The sequence below is a fragment of the Podarcis muralis genome, chromosome 16, assembly GCF_964188315.1.
Source record: "Podarcis muralis chromosome 16, rPodMur119.hap1.1, whole genome shotgun sequence".
NCBI classification, from domain to species: domain Eukaryota; kingdom Metazoa; phylum Chordata; class Lepidosauria; order Squamata; family Lacertidae; genus Podarcis; species Podarcis muralis.
Window position 1 is genome coordinate 39,293,428 of NC_135670.1, and position 20,156 is coordinate 39,313,583.

At 41.8% G+C, this 20,156-nt stretch overlaps 1 protein-coding gene across 5 annotated transcripts in view; it reads left to right on the forward strand.

The window, feature by feature from the left end:
* DNAH10 (dynein axonemal heavy chain 10) overlaps positions 1-20,156 on the forward strand; it is a 107,674-nt gene that overhangs the window by 63,757 nt on the left and 23,761 nt on the right. For 4 of the 5 annotated variants that reach the window (XR_003704238.2, XM_028711210.2, XM_028711206.2 and 1 more), the window contains 15 exons: positions 620-765; positions 4,373-4,525; positions 6,528-6,788; positions 7,860-8,032; positions 8,240-8,333; positions 9,486-9,653; positions 10,795-10,983; positions 11,784-11,955; positions 12,781-12,984; positions 14,727-14,807; positions 15,407-15,604; positions 15,832-15,993; positions 17,174-17,348; positions 18,336-18,517; positions 19,342-19,478. Coding sequence is in view for 4 of the 5 variants with exons in the window: in XM_028711210.2 (XP_028567043.2) it covers positions 620-765; positions 4,373-4,525; positions 6,528-6,788; positions 7,860-8,032; positions 8,240-8,333; positions 9,486-9,653; positions 10,795-10,983; positions 11,784-11,955; positions 12,781-12,984; positions 14,727-14,807; positions 15,407-15,604; positions 15,832-15,993; positions 17,174-17,348; positions 18,336-18,517; positions 19,342-19,478 (2,495 nt within the window). In the remaining variant the exon portion in view is untranslated. The remainder of the gene's footprint in view (positions 1-619; positions 766-4,372; positions 4,526-6,527; positions 6,789-7,859; positions 8,033-8,239; positions 8,334-9,485; positions 9,654-10,794; positions 10,984-11,783; positions 11,956-12,780; positions 12,985-14,726; positions 14,808-15,406; positions 15,605-15,831; positions 15,994-17,173; positions 17,349-18,335; positions 18,518-19,341; positions 19,479-20,156) is intronic. The other variant, XM_028711207.2, reaches the window with a different exon arrangement.

The following is a 20,156-nucleotide window of genomic DNA, read 5'->3' on the forward strand; positions in this document are numbered from 1 at the left end:
CATATCTGGATGTCTTCCTCCCACTGAACAGAACAAACATTGGTCACTTACCATGAAAGTTCCTCTGATTCATAGAGTTATCCAGCTTATCCTCTTTAGGTAGCATACTACAAATGGGTACAGCTTGTTCCACCCAAATGACCATGGTTTGGCCACCATGTACTTTCATCCACTTCTACTTGGCCTTCTCAGAGGAGGCTTCTGTTATTTTCTTTTAATGTTCCCCCCGCCTCAGATTTAGTTTACATGTGCTGTACTCTGTTCTCTGCTTGGCAGTGGAGCCTCCTGAGCCAGTCTAGGCATATGAAACATCACCACATGAGACTTGACTTTCCTGGGCTATGGGTGGAGACAACCCATCTCTGGATATCTTCCTAAGACTGGGCAATAAGGGGCCAATGCTCCATTCTAAAATAGTGTGTCTAGAAACATTTTTCTTTTATCCTCTAAGCTGCTAGAGGAACAAACGACCCCTGGATCAGACAATGGGTCTTGTGCCTCTAAATGAATTCTGTTACTGGAGTGATTGTGCATTGAGTATCTATGCAAATCCATCATTTTAAAGCTGCTTGGTTTTCTTTTGCTCTCTGTATTCCAAGCTAACATACACACTCTTTAGTTCCCACAGTGGACACAACCCGTACAAACTGGCTACTAGAAAAGATGGTAAAAATCAAACACCCCGTTGTTCTGGTTGGAGAATCTGGAACCTCAAAGACGGCAACAACACAGAACTTTCTTAAGAAACTAAATCAAGACACAAATGTAAGGGTCTAGATTTTATGTAATTAGCCCTACACCTTTATTCCACTTCCAGATAAGGAAAGAAGCTCAGTCTCCTGTTGCAAAAAGGAGAGAAGGAGCAAAAAGCTGAGGGATGAATATAGGGGACAGATCCTTTGCTACGCAGGTCCCCAGAATCTCTGGTTTCATACACACCCCTTTTTGCCTATTTAAGTCATGTCCTATGAGTGTCTACTGAGAAACAACTAGTGTGCTTTTTAGGTCTTTACATAAAGACCAAGAAGGTTTCCTACCGGGCAGACAATTAAGAAATAATATAAGAAATATAGTTAATGTTATTGAATACTTGTCCGATAGGTGTGACAAACCAGCAAGTTTAATATTCGTAGATGCGGAGAAAGCCTTCGATAATGTGATTTGGGAATTTATGTTGAAAAATTTGGAGGTTATGGAAGTGGGTCATGAATTTTTTAACGGTATTGAAGCAATCTACACAGAACAGAAAGCAAGGTTGATTATAAATAACATCATTACGGAAGATATTAAAATATCTAAAGGAACAAGGAACAAGGCAGGGCTGCCCGCTTTCGCCATTGTTATTTATAGTGGTCCTGGAAGTCTTACTAAATGCAATAAGACAAAATAAGCAGATTAAAGGGGTGACGTTAGGTACAAATGAATATAAAGTTAAGGCCTTTGCGGACGACGTGGTGGTGACTTTGGAAGAACCTATAGAAAGTACAAAAGAAATTCTGGAAGAGATGGAACAATTTGGAAAATTGGCAGGATTCAGATTGAATAAGAGGAAGACCAAAATGATAGTCAAAAATATGGACCAAGATAAAATTGAACTATTAAAACAACAAACGGAGATTGAGGTAGTCAAAAAGGTTAAATATTTGGGAATTTGGCTCTCGGATAAGAATATAGATCTATACCAACATAATTATATCCCTATGTGGAAAGGAATAAAGAGGGATTTGGAGGTTTGGAATAGATTGAAACTATCACTATGGGGAAGAATTTCAATGGTAAAAATGATGGTGCTTCCTAAGTTGTTATTTTTATTTCAAACTATACCCATAATAAAAGGTACAAAAATTTTTGGGGAATGGCAGAAGGCGATCTCAAGATATGTCTGGGAAGGTAAGAAGCCTAGAATTAAATTTAAGTTATTGACAGACGCAAAGGAGAGAGGAGGCTTCGCCCTACCAGACATGAGATTGTATTACGAGGCAGCATGCCTGTGTTGGTTGAAAGAATGGGTAAAATTGGAAAACAAGGAATTATTAGATTTGGAGGGGTATAATAACAGGTTTGGGTGGCACGCGTACTTATGGTGTGACAAAAAGAGGGTACATAAGGGATTCGGAAATCACATTTTTAGAGGAGCACTAATAGAGGTTTGGGATAGATATAAGAATATACTAGAACCAAAAGTCCCACATTGGCTATCTCCATTAGAAATAATGTGTGTTAAGACAATCAACATGAGAGGAAAGTGGGGAACATATGGAGAAATGGTCACCAACGAAGGAGGGAAGTGGAAAATGAAATCATATGACCAAGTCAAAGCATTAACATATGATTGGCTAAGCTACTTTCGGATAAATGAAATGTTTAAAAAAGAGCTGAGGGAAAGGGGGTATGCAGAAAAAGAATCAACCTTCCAAAAGGAGATAATAAATAGTGAACTTAAAAATTTATCAAAGATGTATAAAATAATGTTAGAATGGTACACGAAGGATGAGGAGGTGAAGTCAGTGATGGTACAGTGGGCAAGGGACTTGGGATACAATATTCAACTGGAGGATTGGGAAAAGTTGTGGAAAGAGAACATAAAATTTACGGCCTGTACGTTATTGAAGGAAAATATGATGAAAATGCTCTACAGATGGTACCTGTCACCTGTAAAATTGGGAAAGATGTATAAGATAGACAACAAATGCTGGAAATGTAAACATAAAGAAGGGACGTTCTTCCACCAGTGGTGGGAATGTAAGAAAGTCAAAAGCTTCTGGGATGAAATCTATAATGAGTTGAAAAAGATGTTAAGGTATACCTTTGTGAAAAGGCCAGAGGCTTTTTTATTAGGTGTTATAGGGAAGGATATTAGAAGAAAAGATTGTAAACTTTTCCAGTATGCGGTGACAGCTGCCAGAATTGTATTGGCTCAGAGGTGGAAGCAGGAGGAAATCCCAAGGGTAGAAGAGTGGAGAGCAAAATTAATAGAATATGCGGAACTGGATAAATTAACAGGGAAAATTAGATATACTAAAGATCAAAAATTTATAAAGGACTGGGAGAAATTTGTGTGTTATCTGGAAAATAACCATGATGTAAATATAACGTTGGCGGGGTTTAAAGAGGCTCTGTAAAGAATTTATGAATATTGTTTAAATAGAAATAATGAGGAAAGGAGGTGTAAATGGCAATATGAAAGAAGGGAATGTGTACTAAAGGGATAACTATGAAAGAATGTCAGTGACGGTGAAGGAAGTCCAAAATGGATATGATTTGTTGTATAATGGATAAAATGTATAATGAGTTGGAATTCAATAAATTATAAAAGCAAAAAAAAAAAAAAAAAAAAAAAAAGAGAGAGAGAGAGAGAAACAACTAGTGTGTTCAGTGAGGTTTATTGCCCTCAGGTAAATGTGTATAAGTCTGCAGACTTAGTCTGCTCCAGCAATGACTATATTTTAGTATTTGATTAAACACTATATCCACTTGGCCTGACATTTTAAGAGAGAGAATGTATCAAAGTCAATAAGACGCTTTTAAAAGCAATTTTGAAACTTAGTTATTTATTCTGTAAATTGGTACAAATGTGATAATCTTCCACAAATCAAAGAACATTAGAATGATTCAGATTTTGGATTAATGTCCTTTGTTGTTTAGAACAAATTTTAGAGAATTTATGTAAATATAACAAATTAAATCTTATTTTTTAAAAATCCTCTTCTATAGCAGCAGCAGCAGAAGGTTTCCCAAGTTTTCAAACATTACATTTATCTAATATGACTAATATAACTAAATTGCTTCGTACATTCTTGACTTATTTGTAGTGTTATTTTTGGTAGTGTTATTTGTAGTGTGAATTTTCTAAACCATTTTATATTTTTCCAAAATTTACCTGATATCATTGCCCCTGAACTAGTCACCCTCTCTCATGCAAACTTACAAACGCACAAGGGTGCTGCAAGGATAAAATGGAAGGTGGTAATTTATGCCACCCTGAAATCCTTGGAGGAAGGATAGGATAAACATGTAAATAAATAAAAGTAACTAATTTGAGACATTCTTATTACCATAATCTCCTATACCTTTCCTGTCCACAAAACTGTTCTTTTCGAGAATTGAGTGCTAACATATTTTTGCTGCCATCAATCAGAAACACTGAAATGCATCTGTAAATCACAATTCCCCAATAAGTGGAGAAATACTCCTGGGATTGTGTCTACTTCCTGAAATTAATATATTCTCTGTAATGATAGAGACACTCTGTTTAAATTTAAGTATCACGTATATAATCCCTTCTCAGCTTTTTACCTCTGCCTGCTGAGTAGGAAGTCCTTGGCATGAGCCTTCATTTCCCAATAACTCATTTTTAATCTTCCACTTCCAGGTGCTGCTTATCATTAACTTCTCCTCTCGCACCACCTCCATGGATATTCAAAGGAACATGGAAGCAAACGTGGAGAAACGGACCAAAGAGACCTATGGCCCCCCAATGGGAAAGCGCCTCATTGTCTTTATGGATGATATGAACATGCCCAGGGTAAGAATATACATACAAGTATGCAAGAGCGTCTCAAGAGGCATTCAAGCATTTTTAATGGAGCAAGAGTGGAGCTGATGCCGGGAAGGGAATGCTTTGCATCCTTTGTTTCTGAAGAAACTTACATGTGTAAGAGGTGCTATTCTGGATCAGACCAAGGGTTCATTTAATCCAGGACCCTAACTGTAGTCAACTATATGCCAAGGGAAGCTCACAGACAGTGGTATAATAGCAGTGCCCTGTGGTTTGCCCCCAGCTTCTAGCAATCAAAGAAGACCGCCTCTATCACAAAAGGTTCCATTGGGCTAGTCATGGCTATTGTCATTGGAGTACTCACAATATAAATCACGCTCTGAGTAAACCCATTAAAGGATATGACTAATTTAGGTCCATTAGTCTTGATCTGAGTGGAATTTAGCTGGTTACAACTAATTGTCCAGCATGTTTTCCGTTACTTACTGTGATTCAGCCTTCCTTTGCATGATGCTCTCCAGATGTTTTGGACTGCGGCTCCCATCAACTCCAGCCAGCATGTCCAGTGGTCAGAGATGATGGAAGTTATAATGCAGAACATCTGGAAGGTTGGTCTAATCCTTCTACAGAACCATCAAAGCTTGCAGCAAACAACTTGGGTGTAAGAGGAAGGTACTGCACCTTCTTGTTGCAGTCATTATTTATTTTCTGTCACCTGATAGAAAATGTACCTGGTACATTTGTAAAAGAGAGCCAATGCAACTTAGTGGTCAGATTGTCAGACTAGAACTTGAGCGACAAAGGTTCTGTTCTCTGGGTGACATTGGGTCTACCATTCTCTCATAGGAGAAAGGGAGGACAGGTGGAAAACCCATTTATGTCGTCCTGAGCTTTTGGAGGTGGTGTGGGATATAAATGTAGTAGTAGTTACAATAAATATTGAATAATAATTGATCACTCTTCAAGGTTTACTAAGCAATTTATCAATTAATTTTGAAATAAAGAAAAAAGAAAAAAAGAAATTTTTTTTGGGGGGGGCAGTAGCACCTTAGAGACCAACATTAAGATCAAGGCATGCTTGCTTCTCCAGGCATGTGAAAATTTTGTTGAATTTTTCACATATGAACATTTATTCCTTATTGTGAACCTGTGTGGAAAGTAGCAATGTGGAAAAAATATAATTAGTTTGCATCTTAATGCAGATTTCCCAAATTTTACACTTTTCAAACCAATGCACAAATTGAAACAAGGCTTTCTTTTTAAATTCTCCCTTCTCCAAATTTTGCAAAGCAGTTCATAAGCCAAAGATTGCAAAAAAACTGTATTACTGAATCAGCATACAAAAATGTATTCTAGGCAAATTGTGTGCATAATTATGTATATTAGGAGACATTAACAAAAATGCATTTTCACTTGCCATGGCATGGTTGGCATCCGTCTGTCTCCAGAGGTAATTGAAGAGTGTGCCATCGGGGGTAAAGTCAAACTGCTGGAGAGTTACAGCGCCTGCTGTGGCTGTAGAGACCAATATGAGAGAGACATGTTTTATTGCAGCTGGGGAAGATGAAGGCATCTGGTTTCATTGTTACATATGCACCATGACATTTTTTTTCTCTGCGCTCCTCCCAGCAGTCATTTATCCTCTGGTCACTGCTGTGGATACTCAACCTGACTGTGTCTCCAGGTATTGCAGTTGTCTGCAAAGGATTCCCACACAGTGGGGTTAAAGTTGCTGGCCTTCACACCACATTTGCAGACATCTTTATAACACAGAGTCGGTTTGCCAACAGGCCTGGTGCCTGAGGTCAGCTTCCTGTAATGGAACCTTGTGGAACCTGCCTTGGGGCAAACTGAATTGAAGATTGGAAAACTTGAGTGAAATCAAAGCCATCAGATTCAGTCATCTGTCATTGACAGGAGATTTATAAATATTGTTAATGGTAGTTGAAAAGAGGGGTATAACTCAAGCTGCTTGTTGGTAGCCCTTCTGTTTTTTGTTTAAGCATTTTAACTTTCTTGTTGTTCAAAGGTTGATGAATATGGGACCCAACAGCCTATTGCGCTGCTGAAGTTACTCTTAGAGAAAGGTGCCTTGTATGATCGTGGCAAGGAGATGAACTGCAAGTACCTCCGTGACCTTGGCTTCATTGCTGCCATGGGCAAAGCTGGGGGAGGCCGTAATGAAGTTGACCCGCGATTCATTTCGCTCTTTAGTGCTTTCAACGTGCCATTTCCTTCAGAGTCGTCACTGCACTTGATATACGCCTCCATTTTAAAAGGCCATACTTCGGTAATCTGAATTATTTATACAGAGAGATATTGATTAAATTATTGTTGAGAGACCTGTACAGAATTTCAATACTTGTTTAAGAGTTGCCCTCAAACCTCCCCTGCCCCAGAGTAACGGACCACTGTCAAAAATTGTAGCCATCCTCCTGCTGTTTAATCTCTTAGTATAACCTTTGAAAATATCCCTACATTTTCTTCTGTGGTGTAACAGCAAATCTTTTATTGCATTTTCAATGTGGCCACATTCCTAAATATATAAATTTAATAAATAGTAATAACCCTTCAAGTAATGAACGCTTAGTGAACTGAAATGCAGAACTCCTTCTGAATCTTGTTCTGTAGTTCTTTTGAGCTAGCCATATGCTGCGGGATGTCATAGAAAAAAATCACATATGGGCTGATAGGAATATTGGCCTGGAGCCTCCATCTGACCTCAGGGACTTCTCATCTGGCTTTCAGCATAAGCCTGGATCTGAAGCCCACCAACCCTTTACTATACACTTCAGCACCATTCTCCAGTAGATACAGAGGTACAGGTAAAGGATTCAGTGAAGCCCTCCTTGCTAGAATGGACTGTAACAAATGGTCTGTGAGGGATCAAATATGTCAGCTGCATACTCTTACATAAATTGTGGGTGAGGTGCGTTGCAAGAGGCAGACTCTGTCAAACACACTTGGAATGAGGGGGTTCAGGCATTATGTGCAAATGAATCAGGGGGCAGAGCCAATGCTGCTGGCTCTTTCCCCCAGCAATCTTGCTCAAGGCAAAATCTAATCCCATGTTAAAAAATAGATCCCAGTGTCAATTGCCAATGCTGGGTTTACCAAGCTGTGTTTTCAAGAAGCCTTTTCCAAGAAGACATCACTTTAGAAAATGAATTGTCAGTCATGTATAGAGGTCCTCAACAAGCATGTATGCATGGGGGATGCAGGAAAGGGGCTCCTAACGTAAGTTGAAAGCATATTTTGTTTGTCGTTTGATGGAAAAGATTGCAAGAAAAAGTAAGCTTTAAAGAAAAACCCTTCTCACAATTGTCTCTTGAAAACATCTCCCCCTATTTTATGTTTGCAGATTTTCAATGAATTGATAGCTGCAATTGCTGACAAGATGACAGCCTCTACACTGACACTTTATCAAATGATAGTCCGTGACTTACCTCCAACTCCTTCAAAATTCCATTACATTTTTAACCTGCGGGACTTGTCCAGAGTTTACAATGGACTTGTTCAAACAACACCAGAACGGTGAGTGAACAGGCACCTAGCTTTTCGCTGAAATTGTAACAATATTCAAATTGTTCATTCAGTTCAAGCATACCAATTCATAAAAAGTTACTCCAAATTGGAAGATGTGGGCTCAGATAAGTTACAAATTGTGCATTTGTGAAAGGCAGCCCACTAAGTCCCATGTTTTGTATTTGCTGATTTGACCCAGTTTTTGTTTTATTATAGGTTCCAGACAGTTGCACAGATGGTGAGAGTATGGCGGAATGAGTGCCTGCGGGTTTTCCATGACAGGCTGATTAATGAAGTTGACAAAGCTCTGGTGAGTTCTATCCTTTTTACTGCTGGTGACTTAATATCCATTTGGCTACTTTAAGACAGCTGTGTGCCTCTCTGAAATAAAATCATCAGCTCAAGCAATGCTTTGTATGATGCAGTTGTTTTACTTGCATCCAGAGCTTTTTTCAGGTGGAACTCACAATAACTCACACCTCTCAGGTTGGTTCTGACACCTCTCAGGTGGGGACCATTGCCATTCTAAGAGAACAAGGGAAGCGTTCATGGTGACTTCTGGCACATCTTTTTCTAGAAAAATAGCACTGCTTGCATCCCATGAATTTGTAAGAAGGTTGCTCCTAGAAAAGACTGGCTTTCAGAACTGAGCTGCGATAACATAGAACGGACACTGTCATATGGGCAGGCAGGAGCTAGTGCCCCATGGACTGTTACTTCTACTGATACAGGAAGGTTTGTTTTTAGCTTCATGCTTGAACTGGGAGCCATAGCAGTCATTTCTAAATCCATATCAAACCTTAAAACAGCCTCTCAATCCCTCTGCTAATCCAGAGCCTCCAAAATAGTCACATTGCTAGTGTTTCCCTCACATTTCATACCATAAACACCAAGATGTTCAAAATCCCACAAAAGTAAACATTGTCACCCCATTAAAATGGGCGTGTAAATTAAACCCCTGAACATAGTTGCTATATCTTCAGAACACACATTAGTTGTAGAATCTCTCCCTTCTGCCACTCCTGCTCTTTCTGTCTCTCTCTCACAGACTCACAATGTGGAATGTTGCTTGCCATTAAGAATTTACAATCCATTGGCATCATCAGTACTCCGAGACTTAGCTCAGTGGTAAACTGCATGCTTTTCATATGGAAGACTCCAGTTTCAGTCCCAGTCACCTTTATTTCAAAGGTTTTCTGGCAGCAGAACTGGGAAAGACCTGTGCCTGAAGCCTTGCAGAGCAGTATTGAGTGAATGGCCTGATGAGTTATAAAGCAACTTCCCATACACATATGTTCTGATTAGGTTCTTGCACAAAACATTCCTTGGGATGAATTCTGCAGACCTTTGTTGGGGTTTTTTAAATTAATCAAGTTAGTGCATGAATTATTGTGAGGCAGAATGGAGAGGACTGGTCCTAAATAAAGAATTGAAAATTTCTTTCTTTCTTATATATTATAAGGTTGAAGGCCATATACAAGCCCTGGTGGAAAGCAACTTCAAAGACGACTTAGAGCATGTTATGAGAGACCCTATACTTTTTGGAGACTTTAGGATGGCCCTAAATGAAAGTGAGCCTCGTGTTTATGAAGATATTCAGGACTACGATGCTGCCAAAGCTCTCTTTCAGGTATAGAAACTAAATTGGTGTGTGTGAGTATTTATTTTCATTGTAGAAGGTTTGAAGATTTCACTATAGAAAAGGAGATTAAAAGACACCTATATGGCATTCTTCCTGTATTTTTTGTGTATGTTACTTGGTTATAACAACTGGATATTTGTTATGTATGTATTAATTCACCTTTGGCATGTGAACAGTCACCTGTTGGGTGTGACTATTATTGCACACCAAAAATAAGTAGCATTCTCTTTTGGCCAAGTGAGAAATTAAGACTACAGTTCTCTGTACACTTACCTGGGTGTAATCTCCATGGACCACACTGGAATTTATTTCTGAGTAAATGTGTATAGGGTTACATTGTAAAATTCTGATATTCCTTTCATTCAGTGTTTCCAGCATTTAATTATTTATTTAAAAATATTTGTATACCGCCAGAGCATTCAAATATATCAAAGCGGTTTGCAGCAATAAAGTCGCAAAACCTTACAGTAAATGTGTAAAAAGTTGAAAACAAACACTAGTAAACCATTATGGAAGGATGTACTCTTTAACTGCTTGCATAGGCCTGGTAGAATAGAAAAGTTTTCAGCAGGCATTTAAAAGTTTGCACAGAAGGTTTTCTTCTGTTCTGAAGGGTAGGACCCAAACCAATGGATTCAAGTTACAAGCAATGAGATGAGTAAAAATCAGGAAGAACTTTCTGACAGTAAGAGCTGTTTGACAGTGAAATGGTCTTCCTCGGGAGATTGTGGACTCTCCTTCCTTGAAAGTTTTAAAGCAGAGGTTGAATGTCCATCTGCCATGGATGTTTTAGTTGAGATTTTTGCATTGCAGGGGGTTGGACTAAATAACCCTTGGGGTCCCTTCCAACTCTACAAGTCTATGATTCTATGATAAAGTGCCTGCTAAATCTCTAGTGGCAAAGGGTTCCACAGGACTGGGCCAATGACACAAAATGCTCAATTTCACACTGTTGTCAAACTAGCCTCACCAACTCGAGGAACAATCAGCAACACTCCTGCCAATGATGTCTGTGATTAAGCAGGGATATCAGGATTCAGGCAATCCCAGTGTTGCTGTTGTTTAACACCCTGCTCTTTTGGTGTTGAAACCCTTCCACAAGCTCACTCTTTTCGCCTTTCCCTTGCAGGAGATTCTTGAAGAGTACAATGAGCTGAATACTAAAATGAACCTGGTGCTGTTTGACGATGCCCTGGAGCATTTGATTCGTGTTCATCGCATCATAAGGATGGACCGTGGTCACGCTTTACTTGTTGGAGTTGGTGGCTCAGGGAAGCAGTCCCTGGCAAGATTAGCGGCTTATACAGCAGGATGCGAGGTTAGTGGGTCATTAGTTTGCTTTTTTATTTTAGATGATCACCCTTCCCTGCCCTTGAAGGCTTGGATTACATACTGGCTTGAATTGTACTCAATGCTAGTCCTACTCACAATAGACCCACCAAAGTTAATGTACACTACTAACTTAAAAAGGTAAAGGTAAAGGTACCCCTGCCCATACAGGCCAGTCTTGCCAGACTCTGGGGTTGTGCGCCCATCTCACTCAAGAGGCCGGGGGCCAGCGCTGTCCGGAGACACTTCCGGGTCACGTGGCCAGCGTGACATCGCTGCTCTGGCGAGCCAGAGCCACACACGGAAACGCCGTTTACCTTCCCGCCAGAAAGCGGTCCCTATTTATCTACTTGCACCCGGGGGTGCTTTCGAACTGCTAGGTTGGCAGGCGCTGGGACCGAGCAACGGGAGCGCACCCCGCCGCGGGGATTCGAACCGCCGACCTTTCGATCGGCAAGCACTAGGCGCTGAGGCTTTTACCCACAGCGCCACCTGCATCCCTACACTACTAACTTAGATCCATTAATTTCATTATGTCTGTTCTGAGTAGAACTTAGTTGGATATAAGTACTGTAATTAATTTTAAAAGCCCTGGGGGGGAAAGGCAAATTGTCAGCTACCAACTCGCCTAAATAAAATGGCCTTATATCACCCTGGGAGAGACAGAATCAGGTTTTGTTTAACTTCTTAAATGAAGGAATTGCAACTCAAGGGAATGTCCCTACCTGCACTTCACCAATCAGTGCTTCAGGTGAAAATAATACAACCAATTTCATACTTTACTTTTAGGTTTTTGAAATAGTTCTGAGCCGTGGTTATGGAGAAAACAATTTGCGGGAAGATCTTAAATCTTTGTATGTAAAACTTGGGATTGAGAATAAAATAATGATATTCCTATTTACTGATGCTCATGTGGCAGAGGAAGGGTTCTTGGAACTCATCAACAACATGCTAACATCAGGTAACAACATACCTATGGTGTGACCACATGGTGTACAGGGCTGGGCCACCCATGAGACAATGTGAGGCAATAGCCTTGGCTGGAAGGATTTGCAGGGGCATTGCCGCCTGCTGCCGCCACAGCCACAGTGGCAGTGACAGCTGCAAATACTCCTTGGAGTCTGGAACTGTCACCTCTCCAGCAGACTCTTGCTGAATAGGAGGCACTGCTGGTCTCCTCCCACCCTTGTTTCCAATGCAGATCTTTATCCCCCCCCCCCCTTGTTCTTGATGTAGATATTTACTCACCTCTTCTTTCCAGGGGGAGGAGCCATTTTGTGGTCACCTCATATTCCAAAATGTCTTGTGCTGACCCTGATGGTGCATCCACACTTGGAATAATGTGTTCTAGTCACCTAACCTCAAAAAAGCTATTCTAGATTTGGAAAAGGTTCAGAAAAGGGCAACCCAAATGATCCTGGCAATCACAAGTGGATAGACTGATGTTGCATTCAGATCCTGCTTGCAGGCTTCCCACTGAAAGAACATGATTTTGTACCAGATGGGCTCTTGGTCTGCTCTCATGCTCTTTAAAGTGCTGAGCCTTAATTCTCTATGATTCTTCATGTTTTACAGAGTGGAGTTGGAGGGTGGGGGGGCACTGTAGCCATCGGCCTCTGTGCAATGGTAGGAAATCCCACTTGGAAGAAGATGAATGTGCTTTGCATCACATAAAATAATGCATAGTAATCTGAAGTTTATTGGGTGAGATAACCCGGGGGTGGTAGGATGGGCGGGATGTTCACCATGAAGTAGTAGCTTCTTTTAACTTATCTTCATTTAATAGGAATGGTGCCAGCCCTATTCCCAGATGACGAAAGAGACAATATTTTAAATCAGATTACAAATGAAGCAATGAAAGCTGGAGCTGCCCCAGCCAAAGAAAGCGTCTGGCAGTACTTTGTAAACAAGAGTGCCAACAACCTCCATATTGTCCTTGGGATGTCCCCAGTTGGTGAGACACTGAGAACACGTTGCCGAAATTTTCCAGGTATGTATGTATGTACATATGTTAACAGGCATCCCCTCTGCCCCTGGGATGCAGATAAATGAAACTGAAAGTGGGTATTAGCTTAGTTTTCATAAGTGGAGAGCAATAGTTTTGAATCTCTGTTCTGTTGAACTTTGAAGTTATTATTACTATTTTTTAAAATTATTGGTCACTTTTCATCCCCAAGGTAATGCAAAGTGGCTTACAATATAAAAACGAGCACATGCATTGAAACTGGCACGGAAGGGGGGATGGGGACAAATAGAAATCTAACAGATTTTTAAAAGGCAGGATTAAAACATTCCACTCACTTGAGCCCACTGATTATTAAGGACCAAAGGACTGGTGAAAAATAAATGTTTTTGCCTGACACCTAAAGAAAGTAGATAAGAATCCCTGAGAAGCAGATAACTACAACTATTTGTTTTCCCCTGCAGTGTGCAATCATGGGAAGGTGTTGGCTGTGCTTTAGAGCAGACTTTCCCAGCCTGTGATCCTCAGATCATGTTGGATTACAAAGCCCATCATCCTTGACCATTGGCTGTGCTTGCTGGGGCTGATGGAAGTTGTAGTTCAGCAACATCTTGACCCAAGGTGGAGAGAGGCTGCTACAGAGTGTGATTTTAGGGTTCACAAGGCAACACTGAAGCCTAAGAAGCCTGGCCAGTTTCTGTGTCTTAGAAAATTACCCAGGATCCTCTACAATATACAGTGTCATGTGGCAGGAACACAGAAATTCTTTGGAAGCCAAGGCAACACAAAAGGAATTCCTTGAAGGTAGAAAGTTTGAAAGCCCAAGGTGTAGCAAGGTATCAAAGCTTTGAGTTCCACAGAAAACTTTTTCGGCAAGCCTATAAACCAGGGCATTTAATGGGCATCATTTAATTTGCCTGCATCAGGCTTGCCACTGACACAGGGTGGTATTAAGGCAACAGTGATTTTGGCAAATGGTCCCCCCTTTTAGTATAGCTATGACACAGAGTAAAGATGTAAGAGGGAGAAGAACTGGGGGAGGGTGTTGTAAACAAAAATTGCCCCTTTCCCTTATGGGATATCCAAGAGCCCATATAGAGTCCTTACATAGGTTCCCTATTGGTAGGAGAAAATAACAGAGGCCAACCAGAGACTATTGAGAAGCAAAGCAGCTAGTAAGCTTGATCTTTATTGATCTGTTGCAACAGGGTACTCCCTCACACGCAGGAGAGGAGGAGGAGGAACCCAGAGCAATGGCGCGCAAGGCCTTATAAAGACTTTTGAAATTGCCACCCTGTAGATCAAGACCAACCCCAGATACATCATACCTACATGACAGAAAAGGCAGTCTAAAACAGAAATTTGAGTGTTGTTTTTCTCCTCTCATAATTTATCTCCTGTCTGGCAGGTCACTTGATTGGATTGCCTGGGGAACCTGGCCAGTCTTTTGTAATGATGAATACTTAGTTCCTGGGCCAGGACACAGGCCCACACCCTATTCAAATCTTAAATGTGCCCTTAAGACAGGATTTGTGAGGAAAGAGACAATGGGGAGGTTTCCCACTTTGACCTTGCAGAGAAATCATTTGCTCAGTTTGGGAATCAAAATGGTTTCAGGTCGGTTTTCCTGTGCTGATCTATGTATGTGCTTGGTTGATACACTTATGAACATTACCATATATCTAAGACCTCAAAATTCCTATCACAAGGGAAAAGATCAACTTGCTGCCCTGCGTCACTAGTATCAACCTTGCTATTTCTCTTCAAAGGTCTTGTCAATAACACTGGGATCGACTGGTTCTTGCCCTGGCCACCTCAGGCTCTAGATGCTGTTGCTAAGTTCTTTTTGGGTATGTAAACATTTTTGAAGCAAGAGGCTAATGGTAATTGAAGGAAACATATTATTCCCTGTGCCTTAATTTCCCCTTCCTTTACTGTTTTCCTATTCCTTTTTTAACTTATTACCTGCCATAGCTCTTCTTATCTCTTCTCCCAGTGCTGTTACCTATGAAGGAAGGAAGCAAATACCCTTCCCTTCGTTTTCCTCTGTGAGGCCAAAAGCAGCTTGGGGTGGAGAGGCACTTGATTTTGGAGGTGAAAAACTGGAAGAGAATAAAGGGTTAAGACACCTTATCTTCCACCCATGCCCCACTAGCCTCCACCAATCTTCTATTGGAGATTGCAGCCTGAGAAACTACTTTAATTAAAGAAAAAAGAAAACACTGGAGTGGAGGGAACTACTCATGATTAATTGTGTGGGTTCATCTTAAGTGAAATGCACCTTTGATATGACAGAGACTAGTATTTCTTAATTTATTTGAGCCAGAAAGACCAATAACAACTTGTGTGTCTCTCTGCTGTGTTTGTGTGTTGCAACGCTGGCCTCCAGCATCTACTCTGTTCGCCTTCTGTACTTTGTGGGTAAGCATGTTTTTTCTCTCTTTCCCAGGGAACAATCCACTGATCCCGTCTGAAAAAACTGAGGCAGTCATTGAACACAGTGTCATGGTCCACGGTTCAGTGGGGCTCTACAGCAAAAGATTTCAGCAGAAACTCAGACGGAGCAACTACGTCACCCCCAAAAATTATCTTGATTTCATCAACACCTACTGCAAACTGCTGGATGAAAAGAATCAGTTCATTTGGGGTAACATCTGTGTTCTTAAGAAGTTTTGCAAATCTCATACAAAATATTGTGCAAAGACAGTTCTGTGCATGGCCTAAGGCTGCAATCATAACTGCACAACTTGGGAGTGAGCTCCATTGAATTCAGTAGGATTGTACTGTAAATTACGTAAATTAAGAGCAAATACATCTTATCTTATTTTACAGCACACATCTTTATGACAACATTTCTCCTCCTCTTTCCCAAAGCTCAGTGCAAACGACTGGAGGGTGGTTTAGACAAACTTAAAGAAGCTACAATTCAGCTGGATGAGCTCAACCTGAAGCTTGCTGAGCAAAGGGTTGTGTTGGCAGAGAAATCAGCGGCCTGTGAAGCCTTATTACAGGAGATTGCAACTAACACAGCAATTGGCAAGTGTTTCTTACAGTCATAATTCACTCAGGTTTAGAGGACTTACCCCGCAAACTAAACTGGGCTCTCTTGGGTGGCTCTCTTTTTATTCATTTTTATTCCCTGGCAGATCACAGGCTGCTAAGCCTAGAAATTCTCATGTGCTGAGCCAATTTAGGATTGTGTTTTCTATTATTGCATCTTTCTAAATTTGCATTTATCCAAAGATGGATCAAGTCCCAAAGAATTTCTTGCTTTTTTATTTTTGGTTGTGGGGAGAGGAAGAATCATAGTTAGGAAGAACCCTAACTAAATTTACCAGTAACCTTTCATTAGAGGAGTTAAAGGCATCACTGATTCAACCTACAATGGGGTCTGGTTTTATCTGATGAGTCAAGAAAACCAACTGAAAATGTAACACTTCCTTCCATGCATGGCACACTGTGGTCTGAACTGTTGGGATAATGAAGAAAACTATGCAAGGAAATAATCTCTATCAAATTCATCTGAATAACACACCCCACACTGTAGTGTTGTTACATGATTCCCCTCCCTCCCACAACTGAAGTGATGGTTTTAGAAAAGCCATCATTGGAACAGTGGTGTTGCAACGGGGGTGCGGGGGCACACGTGGGGTGCCCCGGGTGCCATATCTGGGGGTGTGTGACAAGAAGGCTCCTGCGTGGACTCGTCTCACCGCGGCGGCGCGAGCAGCCATTGCACCGCCACAGTCACATGTGGAGGATCCTCCGTTGGCGGCTGCAGCACTGTACGCATGCACTGTACATAACGGCGCCACACATGCGCTGTACATAGCAGTTTGCCGCTGGTGCCGCTTGAGTGCCGTACGGACGGTGGTGGGATCCCTCCAGCGCCACTACAGCCGCATGTAGAGGATCCTCCATTCGCGGCTGCAGCCGTTGCAAACCACTATGTACAGCGCATGTGTGGTGTCGCTACGTATGGCGCATGTGTCATACATAGCGACACCACACATGCGCCCTACGTAGCGATGCCCCGCCCCGGGTGTCATGTTGCCTTCGTTCACCCCTGCATTGGAATTCAAATGTTTTTGGACTACAACCCAGCAATGCCAAAAGCTTCCCCTTGTAAAGGTGCATCAGTATTGTAGCAGTGTTGCAGAAGCTGGTGCCAGTTCTGAGGAGTAATTTTTGCAATCATCCCTGTCCTACATATTAGCTGAGGAGAAGAAAAAGCTGGCTGTGGAAAAAGCCATAGAAATAGAAGAGCAGAACAAAGTCATTGCAGTGGAGAAGAAGGATGCCGAAACAGCCCTGGCAGAGGCCATGCCTATCTTGGAGGCCGCAAAACTAGAACTTCAGAAGCTTGACAAATCTGATGTCACTGAGATCAGGTACTTGAACTGTAACCATCCTGGCACAGGAAATGACTTTGCACAGAAATGTCCATTGCTCATCATAAGTGCTCAGACCAGCTCTAATACCAATTTTGTATCCATATTGCACCTCTTTAAAGTTTGCTTACCATCTGTTTCCAATCACATTGTAGGAGACAATCTGCCCAATTATTGGGGACAGAGGACTAGTTGCCTTCAGTAGCTAAAGGGGAGGCAGATTACACACGGCCCTCCAGCTCACCGGCTGCCTGCAACTCACCAGCAACTAGGGGCACGCGGTTTTCTTGGGGTTTTCTCTCCCTCCACTCTCTCTAGGTTGGGGGGTGGGGGTGGAATTAACCTGTGGCTCTCTCTACTCCCAGGAATGATAAGAACTACAGTCAAGCAGCATCCGAAGGGCCACAGGTTAACCACTCTTGGTCCAGGCTGCTGAACCTAAGCTCTATCCTTCACATTTAAGTGTTTTCATTCCTGTTACTTTTGGCAGGAATGTTATCAGATCCTCATCTTTGGCAGGTGGGAGGAAGGCAGAGAGCTTTCCCCTCCTTTCCTGTCAGTTTGATGGGTAAGCCAGCCTTGTTGAAAACCACACGTGACATGCGGGGTTTCTGGAAAATGAAGGAACAAAAAACATGAAAATATAAGCACAAAGAATTCGACTAGAGTTCTTCGCAGGCTGTCAAAGAGTGTGTCCAGTTATTCTGTGCTACTCAGAGGCAGGCTTGAGCTCCCCCTTGGCCATTCCCAGCCTAGCAGCTCAGTTAAGACTTCTGAAACTCGCCATTTCAAGGAGGGAGAAAATCTGTAAGCAATTGGCTGGATAGTTCCATCGGTAAAAGCATGAGACTTTTAATCTCAGGGTTGTGGGTTTGAGCCCCACATTGGGCAAAATGATTTCTGCATTGCAGGGGCCTCCAACTCTGAAATTCTGTGATCTATGATCTATGAGTATTGTTTGCCCTAATATTTATTTTTGCATTTCAGGTCCTTTGCTAAGCCCCCTAAGCAGGTGCAGACTGTGTGCGAGTGCATCCTCATCATGAGAGGCTACAAAGAACTCAACTGGAAGACAGCCAAAGGAATGATGTCAGAGGCCAACTTCCTACGCTCCCTTATGGAAATCGATTTTGATTCGATTAATCAGAGTCAAGTGAAATCCGTCCGAGGTAAATTGCTAAGCGGCAGAATTTATCGTACCCATGAAACTGCATTTTACAGTCTGATACTGCAAATGTCACACAGTCTTCTTTTCAGGGATTCATATATTTAAGGAAGAAGGTCCATAGTTGTATATGGCACTTCTTGTTTCTCAAAGTCAGGGCTGGTTCTTGGAGCAGCCCAGGTCATAGCAAACTTGCCTTGACACGTACCTGCACCCCACAGGGTTATTGGTAATGGAAGAACCTCTGGGAGGGGAAAGAGCAGTCCACCAGAAACAGGCACTGGTCATTCCCGCCCCCTCTTCTCCAGTTGACTCTCCCCCATGCCCAGAGCCATTTGACACCAGCACCCATGTGGATAAGGAGGGAGCAAACTACTCTTGCTACAGCTATGCTGGTTTTATTTTAGGTGTGTGGCATTAATGTATCCACTGCATTCTATAAATCAGGGATGGGGAGCCTCCATACGCTGTTGGACCCCAGCTCCTGTCAGCCCCAGCCAGCTTAACCAATGGGCAGGGATGATGGGAGTCTGTCACGCTCCTGATGGGAGTGAGTGAGGAATTAACTCTTTGTTGTCAAAAGTACAAGATAGGGAAAGGCATGTCCATCAGTCCTACATCTCTCAGCTACTCTTAGGTGTGCATCTGATGAGGCAGTTGATGCAACAGAGAGGCCCTGCCCCTAACCTCACTTAATGTATCCCCCACACCTGAGCTGTGTGCAAGCAGGCAACCTTCTGTTCCTCCCACTTCAATCCTCTTCTGGTCCTGGGAAATAAGTGTTTCAGCCTTAAAACTGTAAATTAACTCTGACATTTTAAATTGGAGGACTGCTAAAGAACTTGAACACAACCTTTGAAGAAATGGAAGTTGTCAGCAGAGCCGGTTTAGGGATGCTGAAATTTGTGGATGCTGTTATGAGCTACTGTGATGTAGCTAAGGAGGTCAAGCCAAAGAGAGAAAAGGTACAAGGGGAAAACATGGAAGTGGCAGTAAACACAATGAGGGCCAGGCTAAATGTGACTTGGGAGGAGGGATGGAGGAGGAATTTGATTCACTTTGCACTTCAAGGCAAACATACCTAATTTACATTTTCCGTAACAATATGCAAACAAATCACAGCCATCCTTTGAAATTGGCACTTCTCCAAAGTTTACATTGCAGTTTTCCAGCCAAGTAATGCATAGAAAAATGCACATATGGGGACTTTAAAAAATAATAATCCACAAATTAATGGTGAAGTATGGAGAACTGAACTTACAGGGAAGTTTTTAATGACTGGTGTTTTAATGTATCTTTTGTTGGAAACCGCCCAGAGTGGTTGGTAAAACCCAGCCAGATGGATGAGGTAGAAATAACAACAAAAACAACAGAAAAACATAAAATAGAAATTGACACGTTGCCCATCCCTATGTGGAATTTGCATGATTGGCATTCCCAGTGTCTCTTTATTTATTTATTTTCAAAGTTCCAGGGGGTCTGATTTGGCACACCATGGCACCCTCTCCCCAGAATTGCTCTTGATAGCCATGAAAGGGAAACCAAACAGGCCTCTGCGCAAGAATGTTGTGGTGTGATTTACACTAGGGAATCAGTACAGGGACACCATCCAGGCCACTGAGGCTCCAAATTGGACCCCATGT